The sequence below is a fragment of the Telmatherina bonti genome, assembly GCF_933228915.1.
Source record: "Telmatherina bonti genome assembly, chromosome: 8".
Lineage (NCBI taxonomy): Eukaryota > Metazoa > Chordata > Actinopteri > Atheriniformes > Telmatherinidae > Telmatherina > Telmatherina bonti.
The window spans coordinates 27459722-27475292 of record NC_136626.1 but is presented as its reverse complement, the minus strand read 5'-3'; the positions used below and the strand labels follow the sequence as shown (position 1 = coordinate 27475292).

At 39.4% G+C, this 15571-nt stretch overlaps 2 protein-coding genes across 3 annotated transcripts in view; both read left to right on the top strand.

Annotated features, from left to right (window-relative positions):
* Nucleotides 1-6906, top strand: part of bsg (basigin) — a 15446-nt gene extending 8540 nt beyond the window's left edge. The window contains exons 3-8 of one of the 2 annotated variants that reach the window (XM_079244979.1): nt 405-493; nt 1573-1709; nt 1810-2083; nt 5491-5503; nt 5595-5667; nt 5774-6906. In XM_079244979.1, the coding sequence (XP_079101105.1) occupies nt 405-493; nt 1573-1709; nt 1810-2083; nt 5491-5503; nt 5595-5655 (574 nt within the window). In that variant the 3' untranslated portion in view covers nt 5656-5667; nt 5774-6906. Of the gene's footprint in view, nt 1-404; nt 494-1572; nt 1710-1809; nt 2084-5478; nt 5504-5594; nt 5668-5773 lie in introns of both variants that reach the window. The other variant, XM_079244978.1, reaches the window with a different exon arrangement.
* Nucleotides 6907-7873: 967 nt separating this feature from the next.
* Nucleotides 7874-15571, top strand: part of hcn2b (hyperpolarization activated cyclic nucleotide-gated potassium channel 2b) — a gene marked incomplete at both ends in the record, with an annotated part of 44512 nt that continues 36814 nt past the window's right edge. The window contains 3 exons of the mRNA XM_079244815.1: nt 7874-8727; nt 10354-10777; nt 14775-14936. Of these exons, the coding sequence (XP_079100941.1) occupies nt 7874-8727; nt 10354-10777; nt 14775-14936 (1440 nt within the window). The remainder of the gene's footprint in view (nt 8728-10353; nt 10778-14774; nt 14937-15571) is intronic.

Genomic DNA, 15571 nt, shown 5'->3' with positions numbered 1-15571 from the left:
CAGGGAGATATTATGTGCCCCTAACAATGTACTATTTCTTACTGTGGAGAGAGGACAGGACTACAGGACAGTACCAGCAAATAAAAGCGGCACAGGGATTCAGAAGGGAAATTTAAATATTGAAACTAACAAGCCGCTTCTGTTTTTACCTCCAACTCCTCATTATTAACTCAGCTTTGTTGAGGATTTCCCACTAAGTTATGTAGAAAACTAATCACAATAATGAAAGTGGCTTCAGCTTTGGTTACATGCTAGATTTATCTTGGTAAGAAAGGCAATATTTCACTTTTTTCTTTTACTCTAAATGAAGAATGTCATGAAACTCTCAAACTTTTATTTTTTGTTAATGTTTTTGTGTGTGGGGGTGGGTTTTTTTTTTTTTTCCCCTCCTCTGTTCTCCACAGTTTGGACAAGATCACCCATCATTCCAGTGGAAAATATGAATGTGTGTTCCTTACTGATCCAGAAGTCAAGAAAACAATTGAAGTCAAATGTGAGTTGATGACTATGTAATGTTTGTTGGTCCATTATTAATATGTTTGTTTGCCTTTTTGTATTTACATCTTTTAAGCATGTGAACTGAAACTTAGAAAACATTTCACTGTGTGAGCTTCAGGGTGGATAAGGTCTCGGAAGAATGTACAATTATGGAAAGAATTATTAGACCACCTTTGCTTTTAAAAAATTCATGTTCGTTTTTAATGCATTGTACAACGAACGTATTTGTTTAGTAAACAAGGGACGTATATTTACTTTTCCAGGAATGTTTGGACATATAGCTTGTAGCGTAGGGTACATGTTACAAACGTCTGCACAGTGAAATTGATTTTAACCACTTTCACTCCCTTGTGGTTGTACTCAACAGTAAAACCAAAAATTACTCCACACTAAAGATTTGAATTAAGCCGATGTGTCTTCAAACTTGTCTCTCAACTCCACTAGTGTTAGTCATCTTCACATGTCTCTGTACAGCTGTATAAGCCACAATCGCCTCCCAGTCAGAGGACTAAGTGGGTGTGGGCACAGCAGTGACTGGACATAGACTTACGGGGCGGGTCTTTGCCTCGGTACAGACGCACACTCAGCGGCCTGTAAAGCAGTAAATAAATCACCAGTATTACATATATTGCAAAACCAAAAAGCTGAAGGATGGGAGGGCGGATTGTCCTGTACACAGCAGACCAGTTTGTCTACATACAACAGAGTCCCATTAAATTATTCATGTGGAGACAGTAGTATTCTCTTTTTTTTTTTTTTTTTTTTTCTCTCTTTTTTTTCTTTTGTAAACATTAAGTCTTGGTGATCTCTGGTCCTACAGCTCCATTTCAGGGATGGTGTGTTTCTTCATGATTTCAAGGACTGTTCATCTTGAGTTGTGGTCTTTTTGATTGGTTAATGGTAGGCCGGGGTAGTAAATTGATTTGTGGAACGTCTGCATGCTAGCCTGTTAAATTCATTTCAGTGCATATTTATTGTTTTGTTTCTCATCATGTGAAAATGTCTTCCGCTAGGTAAATGGTAACAGGGCATTACTTCACAAATGTGTCATGACTTGAATGTTTTTGGGTGCAGCTCCTCCCCATGTTTCTGCCTCCAAGCACTCGGAGCACGGTAATGAGAAGGACAAAGGTGTGCTGACTTGTGTGAGTCATGGCTATCCACTGCCTACTGATTGGTTGTGGTTCAAAGAGGAGGATGGCACCCAACAGGTAAGTTACAACTATGTTTCGTGAGTTTTAAAAATACATAAATCTACATAAATACATTGATTCAGTGAGCCAATGACATCGATTCAAATTTAATCCTCAGAACATCATCAATGGCACTGAAAGATATGAGATCAAGAGCATCCCTAACAAGACCATGCTGATCATTAATGACCTGAGCATTGAGAACGACATTGGGTACTACATCTGCTCTGGAACCAGTGAACTTGGCACAAACATGGACAAGATCCACCTGCGTGTCCGCAGTCGCCTGGCTGCTCTCTGGCCCTTCCTTGGCATCGTGGCTGAGGTCATCATCCTCGTGACCATCATCTTCATCTATGAGAAGAGGAGAAAGCCTGATGAGGTCAATGATGGTATGTATTCCACTCCACTATATATTACACTAGTTTTCACCAACTTTATCAAATGTAATGGGTTTAAGGTCTGCCATGCTCTTCCTGAAATCCTGCAGCTTAATGAAGATGCTGCGTCTTCGGGGGAAAATAAATTAATAAGTTGACATTTAAATTTGTCTTATTGAACTGAAATATGATAATGAATAAGTTATTTACCTAGACTGCGTTTAAAAATTTAAGAGGCCGATTACAACAGACTTCCCAGGGTTCTTTTTTGTCTTTTCCTCAAAACCTTTGTCTTTTTGTTTTTTATATAGCTTTTAACTAATAAAGTCAATGTTGCTGATCTGCCAGATAAACCAGATTCAGAGGCCCCTCTGTAGAAGCAGAGCACCTGAACACTTGAGCTCTGTTCACACTGCAATCAATACTGACTCAAATGCAACTTTTTTTGCACACATGTAACCCACAGTTTTTTTGTTTTTAATTTAAATTTGATTGTCTACAAATCAGATCTTTTTTTATTTTTTATTTTTCAACCAATGATGAACATGCTAAATATTTACCTCCATTAATGCAGCATTCTGCTTTTTCTGCACATGCTGGTCTCATCAGGGCCATGTATGTTTCACCCTCCAGTATGAGAACAGCTGCATTTAGATGAAAATGCAACTAATCACACAAAAACATCTGATAGCTACAAGAAAATGTGATTTGAGCATTCAGACCCGCAGTGTGAACGTCGTCTTGGAAATTGTTGGTGTGCTTTTATCACCGTACAAGGTAATCTCTTGTTCCAAGCTGTGCTCAGTGTTCATGTTAGTGGTATTGTTTATTTTTTATGACTGGGGCAGATGCCTTCTCCAAGCTGCATGCCAAGACTTTCTTCTGTTAGGAACAAATGCTGTATTGACACGCATCCTAAATATAAAACATGGGAGACATTTTGCTATTTGAGATCTTCATAGGTTAAAAATATGTTAAAGAAATGTTAAGCTTTTTAAGTATCACTGATCTTCTCCACAATAAAGTTTAGTGAACCATAAATTAAAAGCTATTTGTTTCTTCATTTTATTCCCAAAATTTCTTTTGAGATAAAAACATATTTAAATGAGCTTCCTCAGGCCAGATGAAAGTTTAAAATATAGACTTGCAGAAAAAACAACTGCATACATGTAATGTGGGAGTTAGAAGGCTGTTAAGTGGAGCATCTGTCACAGGTACTTGATTCCAGTAATTATGAGTAACTGCAAAGCTGCATGTGTCTGACGACATGTACTTTTCTTCAGTCAGGCTTGCGAAAGTTAAAGTGTCCTTTTTCACAGGAGAGTGAAACCTGTTGGTGCATGCATTCGCTCTGAACTGGTTTTTCCTTTTCAGTTTATCCTGATTTTTCACATTTTATATGTAGTTTAAGTATTAGCTTCCAGTGCTGTTTAAACAAAATGTGATTTAGTTTGTTTGTTTTTTTTTATTTTTATTTTATTTACATTTTGACTTCTCTGTTCGCTGCTGGTTTTGCATTTTGGTAAGTGAACAAAACTGCATGTCAGACTGAAGTGGTTGAGCTGAGATGACCACGCTATAGAGCTATGTCAGTCTGAATGAACTGCTTTCATAGTAACCACTTCTCAGAGGAATGTTCTCAAAGATTTGGTTACTCTTTCACTGGCCCTAAATGTGAATTCAGAGCAAGCTGCAATGATCGCTTTCACTTTTTGGTCTTTTTAAAATGTTCTTCTTGAGCCAATGAAAGAGTCTGATAGAAAAACTGAAACTAGTACAACAGTCTGAGTTGTAATTGGAGAGGTTGAACCAAAGACATTTTAGCCATCTGTCTTGCATGCTTTCTGCATCTTGAATCTAATGCATGTCAAATGGTAGGCAGCCTTCTTCTCAGGATCAGTAAAACCATTTACCATTTGTCTCGTTCATCATTTGGTCAGAGGTAACGTATTATGCCTTATCTTGTGCAAGTTCTTGCTCGGGTGTGAACACCGCCACTATACGCGCCAGGATGTGTGTTAGCTCTCAGTTAAATAATGTTTACTGTTTCTTAATACGGCCTTTGCAGTGTTCCTTTTGTCATTTGCTTGTATTGCATGAGCCTCTGTGATGCTAAGAGGTGACTTGGGTCAGTGCATTTAACATTCATCAGTAATTTTGAAACATAATTGGAAATTTACCAAATCGGTTCAGTTGAAGTTTGGTCATTTATCTTTTGGTTTAAACTATCAAGCTGTAAGGATTATTTTTGTATTGTCAGAATTCCATCAGGTGGGCATGCATCTATTCATACGTAGTTGAATTTAATTATTTTATTGGAATCATCTCTGATGTCATGCAACAGCTTCAATTCCCAAAAACGTTTGATTGGTGTCTAAACTGTAAATGAAGGATGGCATGCAATGATTTGCAAATATCATAAACCAACAATTAATTTGTGACAGAAACGTATCAGATACTGAAAGTGAGACATTTGTCTGAATAATAAGTATTAGCTTAGCATGTATATGATTAAGACAACGCTTCTCAGAGGTTGGGGCATGGTCATGTATTGCTGTGCATCATTCCTCCTTGTTTTACACCGCCGTTTATAAACACCTAAAGACAGGAGACCACCTACTGAATTATGGTAGAGATTTGTTGCCTCATCCCTGTCTGAGATTTTCCATAGCCTCTGTCAAATTGTGGTTAAAATGTCCGTTCCCCCCCCCCCCCCCCCCCTTTTTTTTTTTTTTTTAAATTTTATTTTATTTTATTTTATTTTTTTAACCGTTCAATCAGCACAAGTACACACAGGCAAGTCCAGGATCCAGACTTCAGCTAAGAAGCAGTTTTCTTTCTATAGATGCAATATTTACTTTGTTTAAATAGGCCCCCTTGGTCAAAACAACTTCTGGATCAAGGCATTAGCTACTCTTGATCCTGGGGGTGTAGCGTATAGGCTTATTTGCTAAGTAAAACATTGTAACCTGTTACTTTCTCCTAGATTTACTGGTTAAATCACCCAGTCTAATATTTGACGGTCTTGCTCCTGTCACACAACCAGTCAGTAGATCAAGTTAAAATATGGAACATTTCTTTACTATAATTTTTCTATCCCTAGCAGTGACGCCATCCTCAGGTGCGCTTTCAGTACCCAGCCATGCTACTGACCAGTTGCTAATAAACTTAATAAACTAGAAAACGTTTAAAGGGAGTTCAAATTAGATGTGAAATGTCTCACTCTCAACAGTTTGGTTCATATGATATAATCAAATCTTTGCGTTCTGCTTTTGTTTACCATTTATACACAAACATTTTTGGAGTTGAAACTGTAACATTCACTAGCATCATTTTACTAAGGTTGTAGGCTCTCAATGAGAAGTCATTTGGTATTAACTTTCTCTCTTTTTTTCTTATGTGTACAGATGACGACTCAGGATCTGCTCCTCTGTAAGTAAAATCAACATCTGGCTGCTTTTACTGTCACTTCGCTCTTCCATCTGCTGCTGCTGCAGAGCTCATGTTGTATGATGTGTTTCAGGAAGAGCAACTCCACTGCAAATCACAAAGACAAGAATGTGAGGCAAAGGAATTCTAACTAGAAGCTGAAGGAGGTTCGTAAAACTGTCCACGAGTTCATTGCGGTTCACATAGGTCTGCATGTGTGTGCGTGTGTATAACCAGCAAAAAAAAAATTAAAGTTTGTCTCTTTATTTCTAGATTGGCATCAAGATGGCACTCCAGGATTCAGCAGTTGTGTGGCACATCATACCGTGCGCCCTGCAATTTTAAGTACCTTTTTTGTGCTTGGGTGTTTAATGTGTTAAGAAAAAATTATTTCCCCTCATTTTACTTTCTTCTATATTCTTCACATTGTGCAGCCAAACTTCATAGTGTGAAATACTTCTTTCTGCTTCAGGCCGTTGGGCAAATATTGCATGAGTTGAAACGCTCTTCTAGCCAAATGTGTGTTGTAAAATCATTAGAAATGTTAATGTGAGCAATGCTTAGTTTGTGACGATCTTCTGTTAGTGCTGCTGCTTCCTGCACTGACCTCACAGTTGCCACTCTGCTTTTTATATTCTTCGGTCTGAAAGGGTCACTTGTGAAGCAGCACAAAATCTCCTCAGAGGACCTGAAACACTTCTGATCATGCATCACTGCCATTCATGTAAGACTGGAGTGTGTTTGAATTCACCAGTTTGATTTTTCTCGACATCGCCACTAACCTTTAGCAGAGTTGTATACTTTGCCTTAACAAGCACCCTTTCTTTTGTCGTCTTGCAGTTACCCATTAGAAAATGCATCACTGAGGCTTTAAATTAAATACAGAAATTGCTCTGGTTTAATGTTTAGTTACTATGCTGGTTTTGTTTTTTTCCTGCAAGACACAAGTTTTTTTTAAATAGGAATATTACTTTTAAATGCTTTTTTTCTTCCCATTTTGAAATTAAGATTTTAGTCAGCATGTTTGTCAATTTTACATCCATAGTATAGGTTAACTCTAAAGGACCAAGTGCAAGAGAAGTAAGCTGTTTATGTAGAAAGCAACTTCAACAATTTGCACATGTCTGAAAACTACTGAAGGAAAAAAAATGGATTTAGCTTCTTTTTCACTCATTGTGAACTAAAACACTTGGTTTTGATTGTTGAACAGTTGTCTCTTTTTTCTTCACTGTGTAGATAGTTAAGAAGCCATATGTTCCATTTAACATGAGTAGTGTTGTGATTGGATGTTACCATTTCAGAGTTAAAGAAATGAAGACCTAGCCAGAATGTGTACATTGTTGTACTTTCCACAAATATGGAATAACATCTGTACAACTTGCACAAACTGAAATAAAGGTATGGAAATAAAAGCTGTTTATTGATCTTTTTTTTATTTTTATTCTAAAGGCTGACTTAGAAATGGTGAAAAGTGGAAGCATCTTCCTGTAAAGAAAAGAAAAAAAAATTACCCAGTAGTGCTAATCTTTTTAAAAGTTATCTTTTTTGTTTGATAAAACCTTTCAATAAACAAGTTTCATTTGTTTTAATGTCATCTTCCCAGTTTGATGGGAAATTCAAGGTATCTCATAGTTAAACTACTTTTTTATTAAAATGTATTCTGTGGTTCCGTATTGTTAATCCGATAAAACTCACTTTATCTATGCACACACAAAAAAATATATTGAAAGAAGTTGAAATCAGTGCTGACGCAAATACATTATCAAGAGAAAAAAAGTTATCCAGTTCCTTCCACCAAAAATGATGCAATCATTATTTCGTCCACAAGATGGCGCCATTTGACCAGCGCAGCCGTGACCTGATGGGAAGGCAGAAAGCAACAGGCGGGAGTTTTCTGCCCTCCCAGTTTGATTAAAAATAAGCATCTAAAGAGGGAGATTATTTAGCGATTGTACCCCGTGACTGACACTTCTCAGCAGTGGTTAGCAAAAGAAGCTGAACTTGACTTAATGTGACCTTTTCATCTTTATCCAGTCCTCCCTTGTTCTAATTGGGCGAGTTAACGATATTTAATCATGTTTTATGTCTATTTATGGCTGACTGATTTATTTTCCACCAGTTTAACTTGTTAGGAAGGGCGTTTCGCACCTTTCATTCAATATTTCCTGTAGTTGCAGCCCGAAGGTAATGCTGTCGTCTCTTACTAAACCACCATAACAGCAGCCAGTTTGCAGCCATAGCAACGCCACAAGCGCGCGGTCAACCCAAGGTGTTGTGAATTGAAAGCAGAGGGCTGGTCCTGCTTTGAACTACACGCTCCATCCTCTTGCCGCCGCCCAGTCTCACCAGTACGGGAGTGTCTGTCTGCCAGTGATGGACGAGGCTGAGGACGGCGAGGAGGAGCCCAAATTCCAGCAGCCTTGGCCGCCTCATGTCGCCACTTTAAAGGGATGCAAGGATCACGGGAGAAGCGGAGGAACCGAGATGAAGAAATTTACGCTCGGAGGCGGGGCTGCGTCCGTCGCGCGCAGAAACTCCAACAATGACATCTGGCTCCTGCAAAACGAGGAGTCCGCTCCTCAAAGTGCCACTGGCAGCGCTGCCTCTGCTCTGTTATGCCACTGGGATGCTGCTGGAGAGCGGGGAGACTCGCAGTCACACCACAGGACCTGGGGGGAAACGGTCTCAGAAGAAGGCGTGACAGGAGAGGGGCCCACCGGTATGATATGCAACAAAAACGGAGACTGTAGAAGGGACCCGGCCAGTTCAGGGAGCCTGTCCTCTCTCATATCAAGGCAGGAGAAACAGGCAGATGGAGTTGTAGCAAGTGAGGACTGCAAGGGGCAGGCTGGAAGCATGGACGGCTCTGTCACTTCAGCGGGGTCCCTGACGCAGGGACCGGGGGTCGAGGTCAGGAGCGCGGCGGAGAAAAAGGACTCCAGAGTTTCCTTCTCCAACGCCCCGGCTAGTAAAGGACAGACACCGGGTCAGCAGTCAAGAAGTTCAGTTACTTTCACCAAAGCGGAGGATGGCCCTCAGATTGTGCCGGATGATGGAGACTCCAAGAACAACCAAACATACATGCAGAGGCAGTTTAGCTCCATGCTTCAGCCAGGAGTCAATAAATTCTCCCTGCGCATGTTTGGCAGCCAGAAGGCGGTGGAGAAAGAACAAGAGCGCGTGAAGTCAGCGGGGAACTGGATAATCCACCCATACAGCGACTTCAGGTATGGGCCTAACTCTGAACAGCTCGTGCTGCTGGATGAGTCTGTGTGAGATTGTTTGATCCTTTTCCTCCATCAGGCAAAGCCAACTTCATGTGGAGACATACTTGAAACACTCCAGGCCTAACTAAAACTGAATGAAAACAGAAAAAAATGTTAATAATCAATTGCAAAAAATGCATTTAAAATTCCAAACTTTACTAAGTCAGCAGAGAGTTGGGTTTGCATTTAAAGGAAAGGCATAAATGGGATTTTAATCAGCATTCAGAGGCTCTGCTGAAGACCTGTGGTCAGGATGGTACAACAGAATCCGTCTTTCTTATTTGGCAGTATGTTGCCATCGCTGCAGTGTGGGATGTTTTAGTAGTCTGGGATAGACAGAGTAAAGTTGGAAAATGTTGAGTGGAAATGTCTTAACGTAATGTTCAGCACTGAGGACAGCTCCTCAAATTATTCCAGTGTTCCCAGTATAGCTTCTCCCAGTGTCTTAGACGTGTTCCTACTCCAACACACCTGATTTAGATGAATGACCTCCCTCATTAGGGTCTTTGCAAGCTTGTTAACAGTCATTCTTTTAATTCATGTGCGTTACAGCAGGATTGGGAAACTGGTTTATTCCGTTTTGGTCTTTTCTTTCTTTGTAATAGCATCAGTTTGTCTTTTCTATCACACACTGGCAGTAGTTTTACTGTCAGTTATGTCCTTTTTACTTTTATGATAATCAGTTAGCATTTTACCAGCTAATCGAACAACTACATGAAGTGATCATTTGTAATACTGATACTAAGACTTGGTTTGCTTTCTGAAATATAGGTGAAAATACTTTACAGGTTTTGTCTGACATGAAAACAAACACAGAAAAGGCCACATCTGCTGCGTTTGGCCATTCTTTCTTTAGAGAAAATGCTAAAATAATAATAATAATAAAAATAATAATACTGATAATAAAATATTAATAAATAATAATAATAATCAGACATCAGTAACAAGTGACAGTTTGAGCTTTCAGTTTCCAGGAATCATTCTCATCATCCAGCCTGTTCTTCTCTGACATGATTGACTGTTTGTTAGGGGTTGATTGGGACAAATAACTGTGGTAAGGAACTGCTGGGGATGGATGATGGAGCAGAAAAAAAAAACCTGCAATACTGGAAACAACTGCCTGATATTGTCATACTTTGTTGCCATAGTTATTTATGCACCTTTGTCTGTTGGGCCTTGATTTGAAATGATTTAGCAGAGTGCGTCCTTGGTATGAGCCAAATGGAGGAGGTTAACACAGAGAAGACGCAATTAACTCAGCAACAACTCAAGCCTGTCATCTTGTAGAACATCAGCTGTTCATCTCCGATGGGGGGTTGGTACTGTTTTCTAAATGTGTGTTTCCTCTGAGAGAGCATCACTTGATGGTAAAGAGAAAGCTGGAAATACCACTGGAGCAGAATCAGCATCTTTGCTGGCATGTGATATCCACTGCAAATAGCACCACTGTGAGCATCTAGGCATCAGTATTTCTGTTTTTGGATGGATTGGATTTTTCTTCTCAGACATTTGGTCCTTTACTGTGTGATTCACTTTTTACTTTTGCAAAGTTTAATCGACTGCTTTGTGTGATTATCTTCCGTTCAGGTTCTACTGGGACTTCACCATGCTGATGTTCATGGTGGGCAACCTGATAATCATCCCTGTAGGCATCACCTTCTTCAAGGACGAGACCACCACACCCTGGATCATCTTCAACGTCATCTCTGACACTTTCTTCCTCATGGACCTGGTGCTCAATTTCAGGACGGGCATCGTGTTCGAGGACAACACCGAGATCATCCTGGACCCTAAGAAGATCAAGAAGAAGTACCTGAAGAGCTGGTTTGTGGTGGACTTTGTCTCCTCCATACCTGTGGATTATATCTTCCTCATCGTGGAGAAGGGAATCGACTCAGAGGTATACAAGACGGCTCGGGCACTCCGCATCGTCCGCTTCACCAAGATCCTCAGCTTGCTGCGCCTGCTGAGGTTGTCCAGACTCATCCGTTACATCCACCAATGGGAGGAGGTATGCTAAGCTTCAAAGTTTATGATACAGTATAAACATGGCAAAGGAGGGGGGACTGGAGTGTTGCTTTGACCATCAAAGGTTAGGCTGGACAGTTACTGGCTAATGCATTGAGATCAGATGGAAATTAAAACTGATACTAGAAAAAAAACAGTGACTCAAGCATCAGTCAACCCTGTATTAGGTTCTGCATGAAATTTAGGCAGAGTTTTCCTGACCTTATTTGCTCTCTGATGCAGAATTATCTCCCTTTCTCCTTTATCTACTTTTGTGTGATGTTTTAATATGAGAATGAACTATTTAACAGCTGAGCAGGAGTCAATGCAACATGGATGCAACACTGGAAATAAAACACATATAATTCTTTTAAAAAGGAAAAATAAATAAATAAAACCTGAACAAGTTCAAATTTAGTGAGTTTCAAAAACACTGCAAGTAATTTGTGCTTCTTATCTTTTTCATACTATATATAAAACAGCATAGTATATTTGTCTGGTCTTGATTTAGTCAGTCAGGTTATTTCTATCCTTTAATGATCCCTAAATTCTAGCACAGTAACAATACAGGAGCAGGAAAATAAATTCAGAGGAGATTGTTTGAATACATTTCTTTTCATATATATATATATATATATATATATGTATATATATATATATATATATATATATATATATATATATATATATATATATATGTGTATGTATAGATAGATATATGTGTATGTATAGATAGATATATGTGTATGTATAGATAGATAGATATATATATATGTGTATGTATAGATAGATATATACACACACATACATATATATATATAGATATATATAGATAGATAGATATAGATATATATATATATAGATATAGATATTTTGCTTCACAATTTTAAAATGGATTTAAAAAAAAAAAAAAAAAACAATAATTCAATAATTTTTGTACATTTGTATTGGTTTTTCATCTACAAAAATCAGCAATATCAAAGAATAGTGAGAATTGCAATTTAAATCAAATTGTCACCCAAAAAACTCTGAATCGAATAAGGTCAAGTGCATATTGTCACTCTCTCTCTCTCTCTCTCTCTCTCTCTCTCTCTCTCTCTCTCTCTCTCTCTCTCTATATATATATATATATATATATATATATATATATATATATATATATATATATATATATATATATTTGTTCAATATTAATATTGAACAAAGCGGCTCATTTGCTGAATACCATCAGGAGAGGATTCATCATCATACCGTAGAAGTAATTTATCAGTCATATATCATAACTTCCAGTCAAACTCATAAGGAAAAATCTGCTTTGACTTTACATATTTGCTGAAAACACATCAGGAAATGAGGTTTATCTACTGCAAGGTGCATTTTCATCCATTATATGCTGCTCCATGTTCTGTAAAGACAATTAAGCATTGTTTGCTGTGTGCATGTGTTTCTTTGTCTATAATATTAATGACAAATTGTTTTTAATGACAAGGTTGTTTAAGTAACCAATCACCTCATGATCAAATATGTGTCCTCTTGCTCTGAAAACAGCCACCACTCCTGTGATTACAGAGTGGTTATTTGACTTTGATGAAAGCCCTTATCAGTGATTTAAACACACACCGGTGAATGGCCTCTTTGCTTTGACTCAGCCCTGCCCTGATCCGCTTAGTTCAGCTGAGCTCTGCTCTGCTCAGCTCGATCCAGACGTGGCCGGCTGTGTTTTCTCTCTGCCCAGCTCAGCTCAGCCCAGCTTAAGTCTGCTCGCTGCAGCGAGGTTCTCCATAAAATCACCACACTCATGACAGAGGCGAACCGTGGAAAAAGAAACAAAAATAAAACCCCCCAAAAAACAGAAAAGAAAAGATTAAGAATGAGCGGGTTAGCAGTGTGACACGATCTGGGAATGAACGTGTGTGTGTTTGTCTCTGCCTCTGACACGAAGTAAGAGACAACCATTGTATCAAAAGCAAAATCCTGAGGCGGCAGCCTTGTATTGATGTGCTTTTTCATGAGCAGCAGTAGGTAAGGAACTGCAACAGGGCTGGTTTTCATCATGTTGACTTGTTTATTTAAATGCATTTCATGGTGCAGAACAGGAAGGAATACAAAACAGTTTATCTGTGTTTTTTTTCCAGACTGCAACTTGGGGTCACGGTAAGATGCTTTGACCCAAATTGTGGGCCGACAGTGACACATGGCCAGGTGCTGTTATGATGTCGGGGAGAACATTAGTCCCGGATTCTCATTAATCATGATGGGAATGCTTCCCAATCACAGGGCAGGGCCTCACACTGCGTTTCCCTTTGTGGTCTTCAAACCATAAACTAAACCCATTAAAGAATGTGGATGCTGATTTAAGAAATAAAGAGAGAAAGGGATCATTAACATGCAGAGAAGGAAGGCGTCATCATTCTTTTCAGCTCCCTGCAGCGCTTGTGTTAAGTATGAATTCAATATGCTGTTTAATTTACACAATGGAGACTTTTACAACAAATATACAGATGCACCAACGATTTTCCTGTCCAAACAGCCTGTAAGAAAAGGCTCCGAGCCGTTTGAGCCGGACTCGTGCATAGCGGCGAGCTGAGTGTAATAGGTGTGAGGTTTCAATGAGCCGGTGAGCTGCAGGTTGAGGGCAGGGAGGCCTCGGAGGTGACGAGGTGAGTCACAGAACACTCGGACCCGCCTGCTGCCAGGGAATTCAAAACAGAAGCTGCTTGTCTCCAAACACACATCTGCCCTAGTTTCGTTCACATGTAGGACGATCTAACTTGTGAGAAAAAGGCATGTTTGCATTTTAAGACACCATCAAATAGAGCCATGAAGCAGCGCTGGCCAATATAAAGTCTCCTGGCAGACTTACAGTACGCCGTCTGGCCTACTTCCCCTCCCTGTATGACTATTCTCTTGTCCCTGGAGGGGACATCAACTTTTACTTATGATTTAATGAAGCATGCAGGATTTCACGCCGTGTGAAATTAACCCCACACAGACACACAAACACGCGTCGGTCACACGGTCAGGCTTAGTGCCAGGAAAACTGCAGTGAGTGCCGCTTACAAGGCCGTCAACGCATTCTTACCTGAGGCTAGTGATACTCGGAAACAGCAGCAAGAGGCCGGTTCAGGCTACTAATCAAAACTTTATCAACTTCTGTTTAGGTTTGCTCCCACATTAGAACAAACAGTGTGTCCCTTTGTTGCTTTTGTTCCCACGTCTGGTTAAAACAAGAAGCCTTAAAAGGAACTGCACACAGCACACCTGCAAAACTAACAGACTGGTGGCAACAGTTTTTGCGCCTGTTAGCGACATCAAACTGCCTTTAATAGTGCTTTATATCATCGTATCCCTTTTAATATTCTGTTTTTTATGCACATGCATATATTTATACATTATTTGGTTTGACTTCAGTCAATTAATCAGTCACATTTTATTTGTAAAGCACTTTACAACAACCACAACTGACCAAAGTGCTGGACAGTTAAAAACAAGTCGATGAAATAAATAAAAATATAGATTTAGAGACATGAGCAGCAAGTCAAAAGCTGATCTAAATAATAATAATAGCCTTAAACATGGCAGGTCAGCGATGGAGCGCAGGTCAAAGGGCAGAGAGTTCCAGAGTTTGGACCCGGCTACTGCAGAGGCACGATCCCTTCACCGTTTACAGTGCAGATAAACTGTGAACTAAAGCTTTTCTGGTTTACTGACATCCAGTTTAAGCATTTGGAAAATTTGCATACTGAAAAAAGTATCATTTGACAGCCAATTCCTCAAAATATCTCCCAAGACGCTGTCTCTAGGCTTCTCCTCTGCATAACATTACGCTGTAATGGCTGTGAAAACATGTGTAGCGTTGTTTACCACTCATTTGGTTTAGACTCTGACAATATAAACAGATTTTTTTTCAATATTCCAATCACGCATCATGTTTTTTTTCCTCTCCATCCCTTCTCTCTCTCTCTCTCTCTCTCTCTCTCTCTCTCTCCTCCTGCTGTCAGATCTTCCACATGACCTACGACCTGGCCAGCGCTGTGATGCGAATATTCAACCTGATTGGGATGATGCTGCTGCTGTGCCACTGGGACGGCTGTCTCCAGTTCCTTGTTCCGATGCTGCAGGAGTTTCCGTCTGATTGCTGGGTCTCGCTTAACAAGATGGTGGTGAGCAAGCTGCTCTCTTAACACTGCCCTCTGAATTCTTATGCATATCTTGCTTTTGTTCTTTTCTTCCAAATAATCAGTGCAAATGACAGACAGCATTTTTTTTTTTTTTAGTTATCAAATATGATATTTTAAACAACAAAACTACTAAAGATGAAAAAAGCCTTTTTGCCAATCACTAAAAAAAAACCCAGCGCTCAGCACTTTAAAAACATTAAGTTAATGAAAATATTTTTTGCATTATGCAGGAGATTGTCTTTCTAAAGACAAATAATGTGTTTTCAGATCCAGTTCCATGTTAACATGGGAGCTCTTCCTTGAATATAACCTTAACAACTCTCTCAGACATGGAACTTGGAAGTCCATGTAACAAACCAGAATTGTCCCCAAAAGTTGCCTTTTTCAGGCATACTGCCGCCATCCTGATAGTTCTTACTTTTAAGGATGCTCCACAGGTTTCTCAATAGTTTAGAGGCCAGTGCACGTTGGTGGCAACACCGTTATTCCTTTAAACTCACGACAGCCAAAGATTTTATGGTGTATTTTTGCAGCATGGGATGGTTATGTTGTCTGCAGAGGGAACAGTTCTCACTGCATGGACTTTACAGAGGTCATTTTAACATTCTCAGACACCC